The sequence below is a fragment of the Suricata suricatta genome, chromosome 2 (genome assembly GCF_006229205.1).
Source record: "Suricata suricatta isolate VVHF042 chromosome 2, meerkat_22Aug2017_6uvM2_HiC, whole genome shotgun sequence".
NCBI classification, from domain to species: Eukaryota; Metazoa; Chordata; class Mammalia; order Carnivora; family Herpestidae; genus Suricata; species Suricata suricatta.
In genome coordinates, this window is record NC_043701.1 from 156982933 (window position 1) to 157004652 (window position 21720).

At 42.6% G+C, this 21720-nt stretch overlaps 1 protein-coding gene across 2 annotated transcripts in view; it reads right to left on the reverse strand.

The window, feature by feature from the left end:
* The window catches only part of CRTAC1 (cartilage acidic protein 1), a 148274-nt gene that overhangs the window by 116021 nt on the left and 10533 nt on the right, over positions 1 to 21720 (reverse strand). For both annotated transcript variants that reach the window (XM_029932328.1, XM_029932329.1), the window contains exon 2: positions 13727 to 13926. In XM_029932328.1, coding sequence (XP_029788188.1) covers positions 13727 to 13926 — 200 coding nt within the window. The remainder of the gene's footprint in view (positions 1 to 13726; positions 13927 to 21720) is intronic.

The following is a 21720-nucleotide window of genomic DNA, read 5'->3' on the forward strand; positions in this document are numbered from 1 at the left end:
ATGCTGGAGTTTTAGTGCAGGTTTGCATGACTCCACTGTTTCCCTTCTATGCCTTGTGCACATTTCCTCTTTCATCTTTCTTCATCTCCCATCTCTCTGTTTTTACACCCTTTCTCCATCTCTTCTCTGAAGTCTCTCACTCTCCTCCTTTCAGTGACCCTTCTCTGGCTCCTTTAACCCCATTTTTTTTTGACATTACATGAACACATATTGGTTTTCAACTCTTTTCAAATATGAAAATACCTTTTTTATGTTAAAAAATCTCCACATAATAGTAGCTGTGCTTTAGTGACTATTGATAAAATGCCCATGCACAGATGGATTCTCAGATGCCTTGTAATAACTCTGTGACCTCTAGGCTGGCAGCTGTTACCTTCAAATATATGTGAGAATCCATATAACCATCCCTCTTACTGCTACCTGCTTGGTTTATTACAATATAGAAAAGGCTTATAAATGCTACTATAGAGCTCTTTTTTTGCTCACCCTCTGCCTTAAGGCTACTAATTTCTTCTGAAATGTGGTCTTTTTGTCTCTCCTTTAATATCTTTAATTATTTAAGAAGGCATGAACTTACATTTTATATATCATCTCTTGATTATTCAGGGGCTGATTAATTCATGGATTGCCCCAGTCATGTCCTTCTCTTTTCTATCCCCATTTGTTTTATCATACCACTTCTTATTAGCATCTTTTAGTAAGAATGGACAGTGGGAATGAGAAATGATTCTGGTTACAAATTATGAGTTCTGATAAAAGGTTTGGTTGGAGGGAGTTGAAATTCTTTCCCAAAGTAAGAATTTCTTTAATTCATCAGGCATATTGATTCTCCCTGAGCTCAGTGAAGGCAAGAGTTGCTCTCATTCACTACTAACCTCCAGGGCTCAGCAAGGTGCCTGGCACATAGAAGCTTACTTTAAAAAATTGTAGAATGAATGAATAAGAGCTGGCCAATGTAATTGGGGTAAATAAACTTTTTCCTAGGTGGGACATTGATTTATAGGAAACTAAGGAAAATACAAGACAACTTATTTTAGGTTTGCATGTCTGCAGACAGCACAGTATAAAAATGTTTAAATGACTGTGTTAAAATTAACAACACAGGATATATATTTCTAAGTAAAAAGCAAAAAATAATTCCACGGTGCTATCTTATCCCATTGATGGAAAAAAGACATAGACAGAGACACACACAGAGGACAGTTGGTCCAGATAAACCGCTACTATTATATTAGGCATTAAATAAACATAATCACCCCCAACACACTAACCGCTGAGCATTTAGTATGTGCCAGGTGCTGTGCTAAGCAATTTGCATGACTTATATCATTTGTCTTCACCATAGCCTAGGACATATTATTGCCAGATAGGCGTCAGAAAATTACTGGTGTCCCCTGAAAGTTTCTTTAGATTTCTAGTTCTTTGAACCAAGAATGAACTCATCTACTTTTTACTTCTTAGTTTTTAAATTGAATATTTTCCCCCATGAAATGTTAGATCCATTTGAAACTTAAGTTTTAGATATGCCCTTGGAAACTTTAAGGTATCTGTTATCTCACTTACTCTTGCTTTTTGAAGGCCACTTAAAATTGAAATGAATGAGTTGTATGGAAAAGAAACTTTTATAATGATACTTGCCATACTTTTCAAAGTCTTCCTAATTTGTGGAAACAAAAGGGTTTCCATGTAGGGATGCAGTGGGGGAATCCACACAGTTCAGCCTGTGGACCTCTTCCAGGGCTCTGGTGCTGTCCAGGAATCAGGTGCTGAAATTGCTTAACCAACGCCTTCCCAGGCCAGCCCAGACAGAGCAAAGGCTGATGGGAAGTGGGAGAATGCAGCTTTGGCTATAGCCTGGTGTAGCCACAGCTTCCCAGGATAAGGAAGCAACTTGAAAAGGTACTGGAGGAACTAGAATTATGGCCCATTTTGTTTGTAGGGAACTGGGGGGAAATGACTGCTTTCTTCTTCTACACTTTGCTTTATTTGGCTTGGAGGGAAGAATATGGACAACAGATTACTGATGAAAAAGTATATTTTCAAAACACAAAGTTGACATTTGTATGACTGGTTAGTGGTGTAGTCTGGAGAATTTCACTGACTCTCTGAGGTGTTGAGGTGTTAGACAGAAACCAGGAAGAACCAGGACTGGGGCTCAGTGATGCTGTCAGTTCCTTGGGATTACACTGTCAACAAACAAATATTGTGGTTTAATGAAAGGGAAATGAACACAGGGACCTAATGAGTAACAGAAGATCAAACCTGTGATATCATAGAGGAATTCCATACAATGGAAAAAAAGCCTTATTACTACAACCTCAGATGAAATTCAGTGTTGATAGGAAACTGGAAAAACTGGAATATTCACTGGGAAGATGAACCTGATAAATGTGACATTCGGCTCATGTGACATTCGGCTCTGTTATTTCCATATATGCCTTATCTCTCTTAAAAGTAAGATGGCTTGAAGGAAGGGACTGTATTCTTGTATATGCAAAAGCACTGAGCACACGGCTATGGACATATAAGGTAGGCATATAGGATATTTTTATTGAATTTACTGATGTTGCTCTCAAGGCTAAGGTCCTTGAGTCCGTCACTTCTGAGTAGAGCTAATGTTTATTATTTTCATTAACTCTCTTATCCAAGACCCTCCATCCATCCATAAGACCCCTGCTTCTTTCATGTCATTCATTCATTGAACACTGACAACATGTTAGGCACTATTGGTGCACAGATGGAAAAGAGAAAGTTCCTGCCATTAGCTGTTAGCAATCTAATGTGAGAAGGGATATTTTAAAAAGAATTCTTGATAGAGTGTGTACATAGAATGTTTACTGTTTAGTTAAATAACATTGTGATTTTTTTTTTTTTTGGTTTGAGTTATCTTCTCAATCTGACTCATCTGGCAAAAACTCCTTCAAAAACATAAGTTAACACTGATCACAGGTCATCAACTGTTCTTACGTATTCTTGAGGATCTTCCCTTTGACTAGATAGCCATAGGGCCTATTTTGGGACTAGGAATGGTTATGCTCTGGTTTGCAACACAGCATCAGATAGGGTGCTTGCTCTAGCCCGCAAAAGGGCTGCTTTGTGTAGATTTATAAGTCATTAGTTTTGGCATAAGAAAAGTCACTCTAGAAAGAAAGCTCTAGAGGAAAATTTATTGGAGGTAAAAAGGTGCTTCCAGAATGAAGCAGAGGTGCAGGAGACCCTTAGGTCAGGGATCTCAGGGACAGGAATCAGGGCCTTAATGACCCAGGATTCTCTCCCCATTTTGTCTCTGGGTTTCATCTTCATCCTCTCATGTTCCTTCATGGGTGGGAAACATGGATATATTCATAGTAATTTGCTGACATATCCTTACAACTCATGATCTAAGAGTAAGTTAGAGCTTTCCTTCTTTGATTCAGGATGGAAAAATCTGAGATTAAGACACTGATTGGACAGCTTTAGATCACAGGGAACCCAAGACTATTGACTGGCAGCCCCACAGGATCCTGGGATTAAAACAGTTCTCCAAGGAGAGAGAATGTTCATCTCAATAGAAGGAACAAATGTGGTGTGGAGATCCAAAGAGAAGATTCTGCTACCCTATTCTACATGACCAACGCAATGTTGCTCTCAGGGGTAGTTCCCAATGAGGGAGAATCCTCATTAGCCTGTTTATCTTCCCAGTGCCCATCCATGGCCAGCATACAGAGTGACTACAGTACTAGGGCATGTTGAAACACACTGGGTAGTTGCCCATGAGTTCATATGGCTGTAACTCTACTCTATAAACAATATGGAAAGATGGCTGCTGAGGGGGAAGGAGGTCCTTTTTGATGTACAGTCACACATTTCCTTGATTGGAGTGGCTAAACACTGGTGACTTTACAGACTATCATCTATGCTAGAGATGACTTTGATCTTGATTCTTCCTGCTCCTTCAGAGAGGCACCATCCAAGGGTCTGACCTGACTACCTGGGTGCCTGTGGCTTACTGCATGTGCTTCTCTCCCCTCCACCCCACACACACACACCCTTACCCCTCTCCATCTCACACCCAAACCTCCCATGCTGTAGAGCTCTGTTTTGCAAGAAGTGAGTTCAAGCATCTCTGAACAGATAAGGGGTAGAGCCTCTTAAATACTATTTCCTTTAGCTGTGCATGCCCTCCCAAGTCCTCTTAGTAATAGAAAAAGAAGCTCTGGAGATCCTAAGTCATTGGCAACTCCAGACTTCTGTCTTGATCCATATGCTAGGCTGCTGAAGGACTCTACCACTACAAAACAAGTAGGTTCCAGATACAACATATTTTTAATATATTACTGGGCTCACAAACTTAAGGGAAATCTCTATGAACCACCCTACTCCACAGAAAAGGGAATCAAAACTAGATCTGGCAGCAAGGACCTAAACAAATGGCAATAAGGGGCCCAGAGCTCTGTGAAGAGTATCAGTAACTCTTGAGCTGGCAGCATAGGGAGGATGGCAAACCTTAGAATCCTACATTAACCCAGGACCCTGGGAGAGAGCTAGTGTTTCCACCTAAGAACACTGCCTTTAGACAATAACAACAGTAATAATCATAAGTGGTAGGGTTTGCCAAGGGCAAGCTTGGCAGGAGGGGGTACTTAAGAGTTAAAGTGGAATAAAGTCCTTGTAATGTAATGGAAGGGAGTCAAGATCATTTTAGAGTTTGTTAAGTTAAATATGTATCATAAAATTTCAAAAGAAGCCACTAAAAGAACAGAAGACAGGATAAGTCCCAAATCAATTAGAGGCAAAAACTAGGATTTAGAAAACAAGTATCTCTCTCTCTCTCCTCCCCCTGCCCAAAGCTCTTCAATCAATCAATTTTTTTAAAAAGCAGGAAAGGAAAAGAAGCATCAAACACATGAAAATTGAACAAATGAGAGAAACAAGTTTAAACATATTAATGTTCCCATTAAATGAAATCGACTGAGCTCATCAGTAAGAGGACAGACTTGGTTAAACAGTTAAAAAAGAAACTTAAGCTATATATATGCTGCATACAAGAAACACACATAAAACATTAAGGATTTTGGAAAGTTCAAAGTAAAACAATGAAAAAAGATGTTCCTGAAAAAAACTAACAGAAAGAAAGATGAAATAGTTATAATATTAGCCATATTAATTATAATATATTATCATATATAAAATTATAACTATATTAATGTTATAACTAATAAAAATATTAGATGGCCTAATAATAGTATTAGGCCAAAGCATAATTAGGGATAGATGGGGCCACTTCATAATAATGGCTCCATTCACCAGGAAAATATAAGAATTCTAAGATTCATTGTGGTCATCATTTTGCAATATATACAAATATGATTCATATGCTGTAAACCTGAAACTTATGTGTCAATTATAGCTCAATAATAAAGAAGGAATTCTAAAACTACACCTACTAAAATGGACTCAATATAAAGCAACACAGAGTTATGGAAAGAAACGAATTACTTCTACAGTAGGATATTTCAAACCAAGCCTCTTGGTTATTACTAGGAAAAAAAAATATTAATAAAGATTGTGATTTGAACAACACAATTAGCACACTTAATTTAGTGGGCAGATGTAGGGTCATAGTTCATCTTTACCACCTCTATAACTTTCAGAAGATCTCTGGGCCCCAGTTTCCTCATCTGCAAAATGAAGACAGTACTATCTACAGAGCTTTCATCAAATCTAACGTGTCATCAGTAATAAGACTCGCCATTATTGCATATATTTCTAGGAAAGAAAAAAAACCTTCCAATTTACTGCAAGCTGCCAATTGTAGGTCAGATTCCAATTTTAGTGATGTGAAAATGTGAAAAAAAATGTGTGACGCAGGCTCAGTTAAATACTACATGTCACGTGGACTGCTGTGGTGTTTTAAAATGAAATGCTGTAAGTAAAATACAAGACATAACTTCATAACTTCATAACTTCAGTCTGCAAAACAGCTGAAGGTAAACAAGGGGAGGGCATGGCAAAAACCCCAAGTGGGGAATGTTTTAGCTTTTCACATCGTTGCATGTTTTCCTAGGAATCTGCACCTCAAAACTGACTACTTTTTCAGAGGGAAGATTAAGTCATAACCATAGCATTCTTGAAAGAACGTGACTCATCAGGTCAGTTGCACTGGGGAGAAGGGGTGAGGAAAAATGTGAAAGGGAGGCAGGGGTCAGACAGGCCCTCGAGAGCAGAAGTGATGCTGGGAGTAGAAATGGCAAAGAGAAGCCTGATGTGTTTGGGGGAGGAGGAGGTAGGAGAGAGCAGTGCCCCTGCTGCCGTAGGGGTGTAAGGGTGGGGAGGCTCGGCTCCCCCTCCAGCCTGCCCTGTGCCTGTGACATCCGGAGGCTGGAGTGGGGTGTGTAAGGCCTTCCACCCAGCCCACCACTGAGAAGACGGGAGAGGAGAGACTTCAAGTGACTGGAGACAGGGCATACATCCACTTTCTGAATGGATGAAAAACTCAGACTACTAAAAGTAGCTTTGCCTTTTTCAGCAGAGGCAATTTTAGGGTCTTAATTATATTACTATTTTGGAATGGCTTTTTATAAATATTCTTCACTATGTGAAAATCAGTTTTTTGTTAAAATGCTTTTTTTTTAAAAAAAAATTTAATTTTAAAACAAACAAACAACAAAATCCAAGTAAGCCTAAAGCTGTCTTCGACCTGGAGAGGACACTGCCCCCTTGCTGAATGGACCTGCGTGCGACCTGTCCTTCCAGATGCCGTCCATATGCCCCCTCCAAGGCCTTTGTGATTCTCACCTGGAAGCGGCCCCTGCCCTGGCCGACCTCCTGCTGCCCTCCGGTAATGCTTGCCTCTCTCTAGGGGTGTGAGTCGCTTGGATCTCCCCCCCCCCCCCCCCCCCCCCCCCCCCCCCCCGTTTGAGTGTGTTGTCCCACCACAGGCAATGAGATCTTTAAAAGCTCTGAATCCCTCTCCCCACCTCCAACCATCCAAGGCACCAGCTGTCAAACAGTGAACGAACTGCCTGGTGAGTCCCTAAGGAACAAAGTGTGCTTTTAGGGATTCTTCCTAAAACCACACATGTTCCTAAGACAAGGGATCGCCACTGATTAAAAATAATACTTTCATTAGTGGCATGCTTCTTTTATTCTTTTAAATACTATGCTTGTGGGTGGTATATTTCTTTTATTGATATGAAATTGTTGAAATAATACTATTAAAATTCTCTGAGGTCATGGTCATCTCCTCTCTGAAAAATCACACCAAGCATCTGATGTATTAGTTTCCTATTGCCGCTGTAACAACTCACCACAAACTTAGTGGCATAAAGCAATGCAAATTGATTATCTTATACTTCTGTATGTTAGAAGTTCATCATTGGTCTATGTTGAGATCAACGTGTCGGTAGGATTACATTCCCTTCTAGCAGCTCTAGGGGTAAATCTATTTCCTTACCTTCTCTAGCTTCTAAAGCCCACCCACCCATACTCCTTGACCTGTGATCCCTCCCTCCAGCAGCAAAGCCAGGAATGGTGAGTGAGTCTTTCTCACATCACAACATATGACCTCCTCTTCCCCTTCCCTTTTGCCACTTTAAAGGATGCTGCGATTACATTGGGCCCACTTGGATAATCTAAGATAATCTCACTATCTCAAGGTCTTAATCACATCTGCACAGTCCTTTTTGCCATGTAAGACAACATATTCATGGGTTGTGGGGATTAGGACACAACACCTTTGGAAAGCTATTATTCTGCCTACCACACCTTCTGTCACTTCGCTCTGCGGGGGAAGGGGGGCTTGGGTAGCCAGGATAACTACAAAGGGGCTTCAGACCTTCAGGCTGTCAGGAGTGTATGACTTTGTGTTCAGGGTGGAATTTTTTCCCACCTCTCACGGGGAGAAGAAGTTCAGATGCAGCAAAAAGACATCTCTGGAAAACCTGCCATGCACTGCTGAGTAGCCTTTTTAGACAAGTTATAAGAATGGGTTTAAAAGCCCTGCTTCCTGCTCCAGCTCATGTCTTATTAGTATTCAAAATCAGGGGTAGTCCACGGTTAACCAGAGCAGGCGAGCCGGCACCCCGCAATCATTCTCCCATGACACTGGCGACAATGAATCTCGAGGTTAAGGGTGAACCATTTAAGACAGATATTTTTGCAGACGAGGCTTTAGAGGAAGTCCTCTTAGCAGTTTGACTCAGAAAGTATTGAAGTTCCTCAATCCGGTTTTGAACAGCAGCAGCTTCTTTTGCAGATGTAGAATAGGCTTTTTTTTTTTTTTTTTTCCCTTCTGGGAACTATTAGACCTAAATTGATTAAGTTCAGACCCTGGAGCCTATGTGGGCTGTATACACAGTAGGGGCTTGAGTAGATGTTGAATTTAATAATCCCCAAACTTGCCTTTTATTTCTAGGCTATGAATAAGTAGAAAAGGATTGAGATTGGAAATAGTTTGGCAATATTTATTAAGATCCAAAATGTACATAGCACACTCAGCATCTCTGCTACTCAGTATGTATCACAGAGAAACATTTGCACATGTGGGTAAGGATGTAGAGTACAGTGTTGTTTGCAATGGTCACAGATTAGGGACAGCTTAAATGTCACTTGAGGGGTAGGAAAACAGATGTGGTAATACCCACACTAAACAACTTAAAAAAAATAAGCTAGGTCTATGTGTATGAACAATAAATATATGATACAGTGAAAAAAGGGAGTTTTGGAACAATGCATATCAGTTCGATTCTTCCAAAAATGGTATATTTATAACTTATGAACATATATAACATATATATGTAACATAGAAATTTCTAGAAGTACAAACACCAAACTCAAAACAATTGTTATTCTGGGAGAGGACTGGGATGTGTTTGAAGCAGGGGTTGCTCAAGATGGATTTTTTTGTGAATTTTTTGGTAATAAAACACAGGTATGTGTTATCAAATTGTAAGATATATTTTAAATTGAAAGAGAAAGATAAACTGAATAAAATAACCTAATGTTTTATTTTTTTTAATGTTTACTTAATTTTGGGAGAGAGAGAGAGAGACAGAGACAGAATGTGAACAAGGGAGGGGCAGTGAGAAGGGAGACACAGAATCTGAAGCAGGCTCCAGGCTCTGAGCTGACAGCACAGAGCCTGACATAAGGCTGAACTCACAGACTGCGAGATCATGACCTGAGCAGAAGTCCATTGCTTAACCAATGGAGCCACCCAGGCACCCCATTCTAACATTTTAAAGTCATCAAAATTGATGATCAAATACATTAAAATATTTTTACAAAGCAACAATTAGGACAGAAAGTTCAAAACTCTTTTTCCTATTTTGTTAAAGGTATGCATGCATATATACATATGACTTATTTAGACCACAATATCTAAATACATTTATATGGATACTATATCTACCTATCTACCTACCATCTATCATACACATGAAATATATCTATATATGCTGCATGCATCTATATATACTCACAATAAAGTGCAGATATGTTGCTTTCGTTAAATCATTGATAAATATCTCATTCTTTATCATTGTTCTTATTATTTATAATGGCAAAAATATCTCCTATATGATTATGATTAATCTGGTAATTGAATACGGTTTGCCTTTTAAATAATTCAATTAACTTTAGTAAATTAAAAAAGTTTTCTCACATAGTTGCAAAATTACGAACAAAATGAAACACTGCTTTATGATATGTAGCATCCCTTTAACTGAAACCCTTCCAAGTGTGAAGAATGTGTTAAGGTTTTATCAAATGAATGCTCTGTGTAGAAAAACTGATCTAAATCGTGATTTAAACTTTACAACCACTACAATCCTCCATTTGAGCAAAACTTCTGCTGGAAACTGAAAGGGTAGGGGGGTTATCTCAGACCTCTGGGGATATCCCAGGAAACAAAGCTGCTCTAAAGGAATTGTGCAGGATTGACACCAACAGGAATTCCTTTCTAGACGACGTGAGACTGTAGATTTAGTATTTAGTTCCACTGAGAAAAGGGGAAGCTACTGAGCTTTTTATTTACCCGGGGAACCAGTCCTGAAGCTCCTCAATGGTCTGTGCGTGTGCAGATGTCTCTGGGGGTGATCAAATCCTGCCCTCACCCCACGGGAGAGGAGACTGTATGTAGAGACCGCAATCGCGCACCTGCCGGTCAACAGATAAGCCCTCCATATGCAGAGGCACTCGCCCAGCTGTGTCGGAGGAGCAGAGCCAGCCCATTCCCTCCTCCATCCCCGCAGAACAAAGGGCGGTCATTTTCTGCTCCTCCCAGAGTCAGATGCACACACACGCCTTCCATCACAATTAACTCAAGAAACTGAAACACAACACAAACTCACCCGCAACATGCTCAAAATCAATGCCATCAATACCCAGAACGAGGATACCAAAAAAACAAAACAAAACAAACCTATTCAAAGAATAAATACTCAAAGCAACAGGGCTCAAGTCAAACAAACTACAAGGTCAAGAAATCTAAGACAAGTTCAAGCACAGGGCACCTTATAAACTGAAGAGCTGGCCATTGTCCCAGGGGTTGCAAACGTAAATGCCTTCAGCAACCAGCTAATGGAAAGGTCTATAAGATAGTACAGAGTGGGCCTGGCAAGAGCTGGACCGCAGGTGCCCCAGGTAAAGGCATTCACATTCAATTTTTTCAAATTTCAACTCTTGCAGCAAGATTCTTAAACAGAGTCTACAATCAAATAGAGAAGGAAACAGAGTTAATTACGGATATAGAGTAGATGAAATAGAATAAGAGTCAAAGCCAGAAATGTGGCCAAGTCCACAGAGAATGAAAGGCAGAGCAGTGATCCTAGCTGTCTTTCTTTGAAAGGATGGTGACCATTTGGTTTATATCTTCAAAGGCAAGAGCAAAACAAAAGTTAAAAGAAATGGCTTATTAAACTCTAATATGAGGGACTCAGATTTGTCAAATAGATTCTTGACATAAGTAATTGAGCTAGATTACAAAAAGATCACACACGTTCTCTTGGAAGGCTTTAAATAAATGGAGCTTCCAAGAGCTATAAGTGTGGCCTTATTGGAAGGCAAGGGGTGGACCAAATGACCTCCCAAGGTCCGAATTTAAATATGTCTGTATAGTCAACCCTTGGTTATCCAGTCCAAAGAAGAAGACAGTGACAAATCATCCTACGCTGAAGATAATAAAAAGTTATATTTGTCTTTGGAATGTATTTGGTACTTAAATTAGAATGTGTCTTTCTGATGCTCTGAGAATTCACAATGCTTCACAACAGCTACAAAGAAGGCCTGACCTGGAGCTGGGAGGCTGCCCAATTGCACCATCCTGTCCTCCACCTTCTCCTTTGCTGGGGGTGGGCAACATCATCGTTCAGAAGAACACTCAGCACCCCAAGCATTCTCAGGTAGGGCCTACCGGGCTCAACCCTTTTCTGGGATCAAAGAGAAGAGTCTCTCCATGATCTCTGGCTGTTTCAGGATGAAGACCTGGGATGGTCTAGGCTTTGTTTTCAGAGGATGACCCCCAAGTGCTGTAGGACCCATAGGAAGCAGCAAGCTAGACAAAGTTAAATCTAAACTGACTACAAACGATGGTCTAGCTTCCTCATCACAGAGGACACAGAAGCAAATTTCTGGGGTTCCTTGGGAGACAGAGTGGGGGGAGGGACTTCACTTAGAGGGAAGATGAAATGAATGCCCAGCACTTGGAAAGAATGAAGCTGCACGTTCTGGAGACGCAGTACAATCCATGCACCTCAAAGGGTGGGTGTGATGGAGAGCTGCACTTGAAGCTACTGTCCAAGGTGAAGGGAAAGCATGCTCACAGCAGTAAGTTGTGGAGGGTCCAACAGGAGGGAAGGATGGTTGCACCACCATCCTCTGTCAGCTCCCAGGATCTACTGGGGGAGGCTGGTGCCACCTAACAGGAGGCAGGGCCAACTAGAACATTTCAGAAATGCATCAAAGTCATTTAACCAGAGACTCATGGCTCTGGGAGGAACGGTTTAATGAGTTGGGCTGCTCCCTGATTCAGAGAGACACTGGGCTGTCACAGCACTGAATGCGGACAAGCTGCTTGGCCCCACCCTACTCAGGTCACTCAGGCAACAAGGGTCACTACAACCACTTCTGGTTTTCCTTTTTCTATCACACTCTGCTCTTCAGTTTGTCCTTCTTAAGGCCCAGAATATGCTAATTTAAATGCGGCTATTTAGTTCAAACGAAATAAAATGAAAATTTCAGTTCCTTAGTCACAGTAGCCACATTTCAAGGGCCCAACAGTCCCATGTGGCCAATGGACACCATATTGGACAGCACCATTACAGACATCTATATCATCACAGAAAGTTCCATTGGACGGTGCACTCATCCAGATTTCTAGGAGGGTCTAGAATCAGGTACTTTCTACTCTTCACAGCGTAGAAGAAATGAATAAATGGAAGAAGTGTGCTTTACAAAGTGTCTTTTTCTACACATCATCACCCCTGATCCTCACCACCACCCTGTATGGTTGGAGGGGGTAGACTCCAATAGGCACATTCTACAGGTAAGAAAACTAGGCACTACATAGCTAAGTAACTTGCACAAATCACAACTATTAAGTGGTATGGTTAGAATTAAAACCGGGTCTTCTAATTCCAAGGTCAGTGCTTTCTACTGTTACATGCAACTGCTACAAATAATGTTACCTGCCAGTGACTTTGTTCAGTGCTAGCATAAAAGCTCGGGCCTCCCAGAATGACACTGATGCGCCCTTGTGTTTTTACTGGTCCACTGATTTTTGAAGTGATAACAAAACTTTGCACAACTGTAGTTCAGCAGATCTAGAATTAGGAAGCTCAGGGGTTCAAATCCTGACTAATCCACGTCCTGTTTCATTGACTTGGGCAGGTCGCTTACCATCTAATTTCCTTTTCTTGTACACGTACTTCATAGTGTTGTCAGGAGGATTAAATAAGACAATGCCTCTGAAAAAGGCTTATTAGCACAGTGCCTGGAATGTATTAGTGCTCCATAAATAACAACTATCCATGGTTACTGGCAGAATTTACAATGCACTCGTACATACAATATCCTGTTGAGGCTTCAGGACAAGAAAGTAGTATGATTTTTCCCCTTTCTCCAGCTGATACACCTGAATCTCAGTGAGTAAGGGATTGACTTAAGGTCATGCAACTAGAAAGCTGTAGCTCTAGGGCATGAGCTCAGGCTATTTGGACTCTAAATCGCATGCTTTTCTTCCTACACAATGTTGCTTCTCAGGAAAGAAGGGAATAGTGGGCACCAAGGCACACTTTACAGGATATTTAGCTATCCTGAATTCCCATCTTCCTCCCATCTTTGAAGTGGACAATTAATATTTTCTTAGGCTTACGGAAGATATTGTGCAAAGGCAGCTTTGAGTATCCCAATCTATTCTAATTGTGACCTTTAAGGCCCTCCTATGTAGAGATGTCTACACTGGTAAGGAAGTAATGCTTATATAACTAAGGAGGCTTAACAACATGAAGAGAATTTCTTGAAGCAGATATTCAAATTCTCTCCCTAAAAAACCATCCACCCTCCATCCTCTCCTTGCTATAGCAAAAGGCAAGGACACGGCATACGAGAGCCCCAGCTGAGCCCAGCTAACACCTATGGGTGGGAACATGTGTTGTCGCAAGCCACTGGATTTGGTATTTGTTACTCAGCCTTATCACAGCAAAAGCTGACTAATACACTTCTCAGACTCAGGATAGGAGGCACTTACCCTGCCACGACGATCTCAAAATCTCCATCATGGTCCACATCGGTGACTGCCACACCATAGTTGAGCTGGGTGGGGTTGCTGTCATAGTCAGGGGGCAGGACCGAGCTGGTGACTGCAGTGAACATGGGTTCAGCACGCTGGGACCCATCAATGGGGGGCAAAAACTGCAGCAGCAGCAGGAACAATAACATCCTGAACATCTGAAACCAAAAGTTATGAATGTTACTGAAAGAACTGATAACCAAACAGCCGAGAGTAGGCACATAAGTACCTTTCCCCCCTGTTCACGGAGGGCGTGGCAATTCCTAGGTTGCCACTTTCCCATAAGATCTTCCCTAAGTACTGTGTTTAAAACTGCAGCCTGCCTGCATCATACCTCATCACACTTATCGTGCTCTACTTTTTGTTTTTCTACAGCACCTTTCACTGTGGAACATACTGTGTAATATACTTGTTCATTGTGCTTACTATTTATTGTCTGTCTCTTTCTGCTAGAATGTAAGCTCCACCAGGGCAAGCATCTTTGTGCTTCACTAACTCATCTACATCAAGCCAAGGACAGTGTCTGGCACATAACAGGCACTCAATACGTATTTGTTGAGTGGATGAAGGAAGGAAGGAAAGGTAGAGGGTAAACGTATAGGCATTTCCCATACTCTGAAAGAAAGAAAGATTGGAGGACTATACAAAATAACCACTCTCAAATAGTCCAGGGGTGGAGTGAGCCCCCTGGTCTAGAACAACAATAGAGGCAGTGAAGGCTTATCCTCCTTCTATGGGACATACCCCAGAGGCAGCCTAGAGGGAGTCTGGGACTTGGCAGGTTCCTCTGGCGGAGGTCCCTCCCTAGGGCAGCTGGCCATCATCTCCAGATCAAGAAGCAGTCAGTTAGGGAATGTATTCCAGCAGGATCTGATGGGTGGTACATCATTCACTTGGAGAAATTAAACCATTGTGTGCGTCTTTTATTATAAATTAATTATGTATAATCCATTGTATAATTCATCATTATATCTGTAACATAACTCAGGGTGTTGCCAAGCATCCTGGGGCCATGGGAGCTGGTGGCATGCATGCAGGAGATTGATGAGAATGGCCATGGAGGTAGAAGGACTCCTCCCCCTCTTTGCGTGAGTTATAGATAGCACCACCCTGAGACCTGCCAGGAGGCCCAGAATCAGAACTCAGAGTGTTCTAAAGGCCCTGCTCAAACAAGTCCCAGGAAGGATGTAGGTCTGGTCTTGCAGGCAAAGTGGGGCTGTCCTGCTTTCAGAAGACAGCAGACCCCTTCCTGATGGAACTTTTCCTGCTGGTATGTGGGTGCGTCTGACAGCTGAGAGCAAGGCTGAGTGAGGCTGACGTCTTAATGAAGAGAAGATGGGGAGGCTGACTCCCCATATGGAGACAGATGCTCTTGCCAGCAAATGAGCATGCCTCAGTTCAGGACCCAGAAACCCAAATGAGGGACCCAGGCACTGCCATCACCATCAAGCATGATTCAAAAGCCTCCCTAATGCCTTGTTGGTGAGGCCAGAGAGAGACTCAGGGGGCAGAGCTCCAACCGCAGGGTAGAAACTAATCTCAGTGAGCCTTCCTGGGAAGGAGGCTCTTGGAGTGTGTTCGCAGAGCACATATTGGGTGTTGCACTATCAGAGTGAGGTCAAGTCTAAATTACGGAGATGTCTGAACAAGACAGTACCTTCTACTGGGCTGTCTAATCACTGAAGGCAAATGCATCACTGTGAGAGTTCTGCCCCTCGGCAGGCAGGACGTTTGGTTGGATGAAGGAAACTTGTAATTGGATTAATGAGTAGCTGGTGGTAAAATGAGAAGCTAAAGAGTATTTAATAACCAGTGTAGGCATGCTGAAATGTAGGGTGGATCTGAAGGTCACTGGTCTTTTCAAGGTACGACCTCTATTTAGGGACAGCAAATGAGTTTCAACTTGAGAACCAGATCCAATTGATTGGCAGAGGATTGAAAGAGTACTGTGATCAGATTACAAGGTTTGCAATGGGCATAGAAGAGGAAGTGGCATTGAGAAAGAGAGAGGGGCCCCTTAGAGGAGCTGGTTAGTCCCTCCCAGGCACCATTCCTACAATTTGGGTCACTGCCACTGTAATACCCAAGATTTCTTTATCGTCCCCAAAAACCAGAAACCGCCAGGGAGACCGAGTCACGCATGCAAAAGCAAAGGGCTTTATTACGGGTTTAGGCTCGCCGGGGCCTAAACTCGGACTCACAGACTTTACAGGCGTGGTGGATCCATGCTGAGAGCCCCGGAAAAAAGGTGGGGTAGGGCTTTGATGATTACACAATATTATTGACAGCAGGTTTATCCAATTACAACATTTAGAGTGTTAGCCAATCACAGAGTAGACCCAGGACCCCCTCACATAGGGTGTAACTAGCCTTAAGCTGATTACCTATAGCTTCTATGTCTAGGCCTGCCCTTAGGAATGTTAAGGGTATTACAAGGGTGGTTCCTCTTGCCTGGGGCAATGTGTGCCCTTCTATTGTCTCAAACCAGTGTCCTTACACCACCAGGGAGGCAGGTCCTATTAGGTAATACAAGCAACTGGTAGAAATTTTCTAATGAAGGCCACGAAGGGCAAGAAGCCTGATCCAGGCTGTTGATTTTTACCTTTTCTGTGAAAAGGTGAACTTTTAATTAAACGAGCCATATGAACGAGGTAGCTACTCTGTGTTAACCATTTCCAGATAAATAACCTAAAGCAAGATGAAAAAGAAGTAATACATTTATGGGTTGACCTCTAATTTGCTTGGTGACCTTGAACAAGTCATAATCTTGTTGGGTCCCAGCTTTCTTGTCCAAAATTAAGGTTTGAGATAGACTCTAAAGGTGCTTCCCAGCTCTAAAATTCTATGATGAATTAAAGGATTTTTTTTTTAAGAAGCAGACCTTGAGCAGTTTTTCTCCCTAGCCCTTTCCAAAAATTTCAGACCAACATGTGTGATTTTCCTCTTTGAGCATATTGAACATATTTTGAACAAAACAGCTTTTGGCTGATTCTACAGTGGTCACTCCCGGGGGCCAAGGCCAGAGGGAGGAATCAGCCATGTGAAGAAGTCACCCCACAGTGGATGGCCTCCCCCATGGTGCAGGGGCAACACACACTTTATCATGAAGAAGCTCAGGAAAAGGTCTGGAAAATATCTCCTGCTCTCAGGGCTCATGTGAAAGAAATCACTGAAGTGTTCCTCTAAACCATGGCTACTCAGACTGGTCACCAGACCAGCATCAACATCTGCCAGGAGTTTGTTAACATGCAGGATCTCAGGCCCCACGCTAGACTTAATAAGTCACAATATGCATTTTATTGTTTATTTTTATTTTTAAAATTTTTTTAAATGTTTGTTTATGTTTGAGAGAGAAGAAGAGACAGAGATGAGCAGGGTAGGGCAGAGAGAAAGGGAGACACAGAATCTGAAGCAGGCTCCAGGCTCTGAGCTGTCAGCACAGAGCCTGACACGGAGCTCAAACTCATGAACCATGAGATCATGACCTGAGCCAAAGTCAGATGCTTAACTGACTGAGCCACCCAGGTGCCCCCAGAATATGCATTTTAATAAGACTTTAGGTGACAAAATGCACATTAAAGTTTGAGAAAAACTGCTTAGCTGTAGCTGTATATTAGATTCACTGGGGGAGTTTTTAAAAAAACACTGCTGTCCAACAATGATTTCTTGGACAGGACACCAAAAGTACACCCAACAAAAGTAAACACAGATAAAATGGATTACCTCAAAATTTAAAAATTTTGCACATCAAAGGACACTATCAACAGAGTGAAAAGGCAACTCACAGAATGAGAGAAGAAAATATTTGCAAATCATATATCTGATAAAGGAGTAATATCCAGAATATATAAAGAGTTCCCTCAACTCAACGACAAAAAAACAACCTAATTAAAAACGGGCAAGGGACTTGAATAGACATTTCTCTTAAAAAGAGACATACAAATGGCCAATTGATATGTGAAAAGATGCTAACCATCAGTAACCATTAAGGAAATGCAAATCAAAACTACAATAAAATACCACTCATACCATTAGGATGATAATAGTAAAAAGAAGAAGAAGGAGGAGGAGGAGGAAAATGGAACAGCTACTGTGGAAAACTGCTATGTAGCAGTTCCTCAAAAAAGCCCTAAATACAATTGCCATGTGATCCGGCAATCTCATTTCTGGGTTTACACTAGAAAGAACTAAAAGAGGGGGCTCAGACAAGTACTTTTATGCCCATGTTCATAGCAGCATTATTCACAATAGTCAAAAGATGAAAGCAGCCCAAGGGTCCAACAACAGCTGAATGGGTAAACAAAATGTGGTCTATAAACAGAATGGAATATTAGAAGCTTTAGAAAGGAAGAAAATTTTGACACATGCTACAACATGGATAAACTGCAAAGACATTTTGCTAAGTGAAGTGAGCCAGTCACATGGATATATACTCCTATATGCAGTACCCAGGGCCGACATGTTCACAGACACAAAAAAGAATGCTGGCTGCCAGGGCTTGGTGGGGAGAGGAGAAATGGGGAGTTCCTGTTTAACGGATACAGAGTTTCAGTTTGGGAAGATGACAAATTTAGAGATGGATGACAGTGATGTTGCATGACAATGTTAATGCACTCAATGTCACTGAAGTATACAGTTTAAAATGGCTAAAGTGGCAAATTTTATGTTCTCTCTCTCTCTCTATATATATATATATACACACATACACACACACATACATATATGTACATTAGCACAGTAAAAAATAGAGATGTCTGGTCTCTTAGCAAGATATTCTCTCACTTAACCGGCCCCAGCTGCACCAGAAGCATCAGAGTTTTAAAAGCTCCCCATGTGATCATTCATGTTGCAAAGTTTAAGAAACGCTATCCTATACGAGTGCTTCAGTACTTCTCAAACTTTAACGTGTATACACCAATCATCTGGAAGTTTGTTAAAATGCAGATTCTTACTAGGTAGATCGGTAGTAGGATCCAACATTCTCTGGTTCTGACAAGTTCCGAGGGGCCAACATTCTCTGGTTCTGACAATTTCCCAGGGGACGCCAATGGCTCCAGTCTACAAGTTTGCACCTTGAATAGCAAGGCTCTATACTATAGCTCCCAGTCCAGAAACCGGGCTATATACCACAGTGACGGTACGAGATTAGTTCAAGAACCTTCTTCTCTGTCTAGATCTAAGAAGCTGAAATCAAGGGAGGGTTGTGCAATCTCCAGGCCTGCAGGCAGACTCAGTTTATCCTTATGCACTCAAAGTATACTAGCTGTCTTCAGCTCAAAGTTAAATTATCACACTTGATATGGAGTGACAAAGGATTCTGACTTCAGTTTTTGCAAATAAGTGAGAAGAAGGGAAGGGTTGGGACTGGAGGGGGGGTCAGTTCAAGGAGAAAAGAGAGCTACCATCAAGGGCCTAGAGAAAATGGGGTATGGGCAGGAATTTGCAGGCTAAAATAGAGATGCATGCCAATGTGTTCTTGAAAACCATCATAGTGCCTGGTACTAGCAGGTGCTCAATGAATATTTGTTAAATGTGCAAAGGAAGGAATATGTCCAAATGATAATGTGAACCAGCAGAAACTTCTTGCAACTTGTCAAACAAGTATGTAAAAACTGTTCTTTCCCTAAAGCAATGCTTCTCAAACTGTAATGTGCTTACAGATCACCTGAAGATCTTGGTAAAATGCAGATTCTGATCTGGTGGGTCCGGGGTGCGACCTGGGTTCCGCACTCTAACCAAACATCCCAGGACGCCTCTGCAGCTGGTCTGTAGACTTCACGTTTAGTAGCACAGCCCTAGACCGATGCTTCTAAACCCTAGCTGGCCAGTAGCAACAACTGGGGAGTGTTTAGAAACAGGCTGTGGCCCAGGTCCCTCAGTTCTGATTTCATTGGTCTGAGGTGGGGCTTGGGTGCTGTCCATGTTTAGAAGCTGCACTAGATGATGCTGATGGGCAGCCTGGGCTGAGAACCACCGCCCCAGGCTCAGGGTCCCCTGATATCTGGGAGTGTAAGCTACAATCTGATTTAATGTGAAAAATGTCTGCTACCAAAATCCGTCAGCAGCTTGTTGAAGTATATACGAAAGCCTACTTAGCTAGAGAATGTCAAAGGAAGATGTGAGACTCCGAGTTTGGGGAGGAAAGCAGGGCGGGACTGGACGGCCTGAGGCAGAAGTACAGCAGGCACCCGGAGTGACCTCACAGTTTACATGGCTGACTTGGGAAACCTCCTGTCACACCACTGTGAACATCTGAATCTTTGAGGAGAGCATGGAGAAGTTAAAAATAGAATTAAAAAGTAGGTTGAACTGAATTTTTTTGTTTTCTTGAATGTTTGGGTATTAAGCGCCTACTATGTATTTGAGCACTGTGAGTGGTGCTGAGAGGTAGGTTAAGTGTGTAAGTGCAAGTGGCGGAGCAGCCTGGAGAACGCGAGGGTAACTACCAAAGGCACAGCTCCTGCGGTTGGGGGAGTGGGGCCAGAGTATTTGGTACCTCCGTAAGGAATGTGTGCCTGCAGGGCAGGAGCAAGGAGGGGCAGGGAGGGAGCTGTCTCAACAAGGGCAAGAGATTGTAGGACTTAATGTTATAGGTAGTGAAAAGAAATGCTTGGTAATAATAATTTTTTTAAAAATGCTCTATAAGCAAACTTCTTGAACAATCCTTAGCAGGATAAAAAGAGGGAAAGAAAAACCTGAAGCCTGGAGTCAGGGACCTGGATTTGGATCTCTGCCCCATAAATGAGGACCTGGGGCCTGTTTCTTAATTGTTCAGATCTTCAGTGTCCTCATCTGTAACGTGGGACGCACATGCCACACCGAGGTGCCAAGGGTTAGGTGAGCGAGCAAGCACCTGCTGGGGGCGGCACTCACTGCCCGGCTCCTTTCCTTTCATGAGGACAGTGTCAGGTTAGATCGTCCTTAGACATTGGCTGGGGGTCACATGCAGCCAAACTCAGTTTTCTGTGGCCTTGGGACTTTCCTGAATTGGGTCTGAAAACTGGTAACCAAGCAACCTAGATCTCGGATGTGGGGTCAGGCAGCTGTGGGGACAGGCTTCCAGGGCAATTTTCAGGGCAAGCAGTTCTTTAGCAATTATCAGAAAAGCCAAGGTCTCCACCCCGAGATCTCACAAAAGAAGAGCCTGAAGTGCTTCAGATGTTGGGAATGAGCAGAGAGCACGGACCCTTTCCAGATACTGTAGGAGGCTAGAGTCTCACTCTACAAAAGAGCCCTGGATGCTTCCCATGTTAGAGATGAGCAGGGAGCCCAGATCCTTTCCAGACATGGTAAGAGGGAGAGGCTCCAGGGAGAAAGACAGCTGCAGGGGCACTGTGCCCTGCATAGGCTGGGCCACCAGATCTATGCAGAGCCCCATGGAGGAGGGCTTGGAACTAAGGCATCTTTGGAGAAGAGCCAACAGAAGCTTGTTTTGGTCCATTCACCCATAGCAACACTCCCTGTGGACCCACAAAGAGCCTGGGATTCCGCTTGGCAGCGTTGAGGTCACAGGAAGGAAGTTGGTCAACATTTGCAATACATGGTGAGGAGTGCCATAGAGGAGGGCGCACAAAGAGATACCTAACTTAGCTGGGGGTGGGGCGGGGGCTGGAGATGTTAAGGAGGTAGCGGACAGAAGAGGCAGGAGAGGAGAAACAGCAGAAAGTAGACCCAAAGGTGTGGAGGACCCGGCTGTCACGCCACCCTGCCCTTCTAGAGCTGCCTATTTTTTAATGTTTTTATTCATTTTTGAAGACAAAGAGTGAGAGCAGGGGAGCGGCAGAGAGAGAGGGGGAGACACAGAATCCAAAGTAGGCTCCAGGCTCTGAACTATCAGTGCAGAGCCTGACACGGGGCTGGAACCCACCAACTGTGAGATCATGACCTGAGCCAAGGTCAGATGCTTAACTGAGTGAGCCACCCAGGTACCCCTAGCACTGCCTATTTAAAGG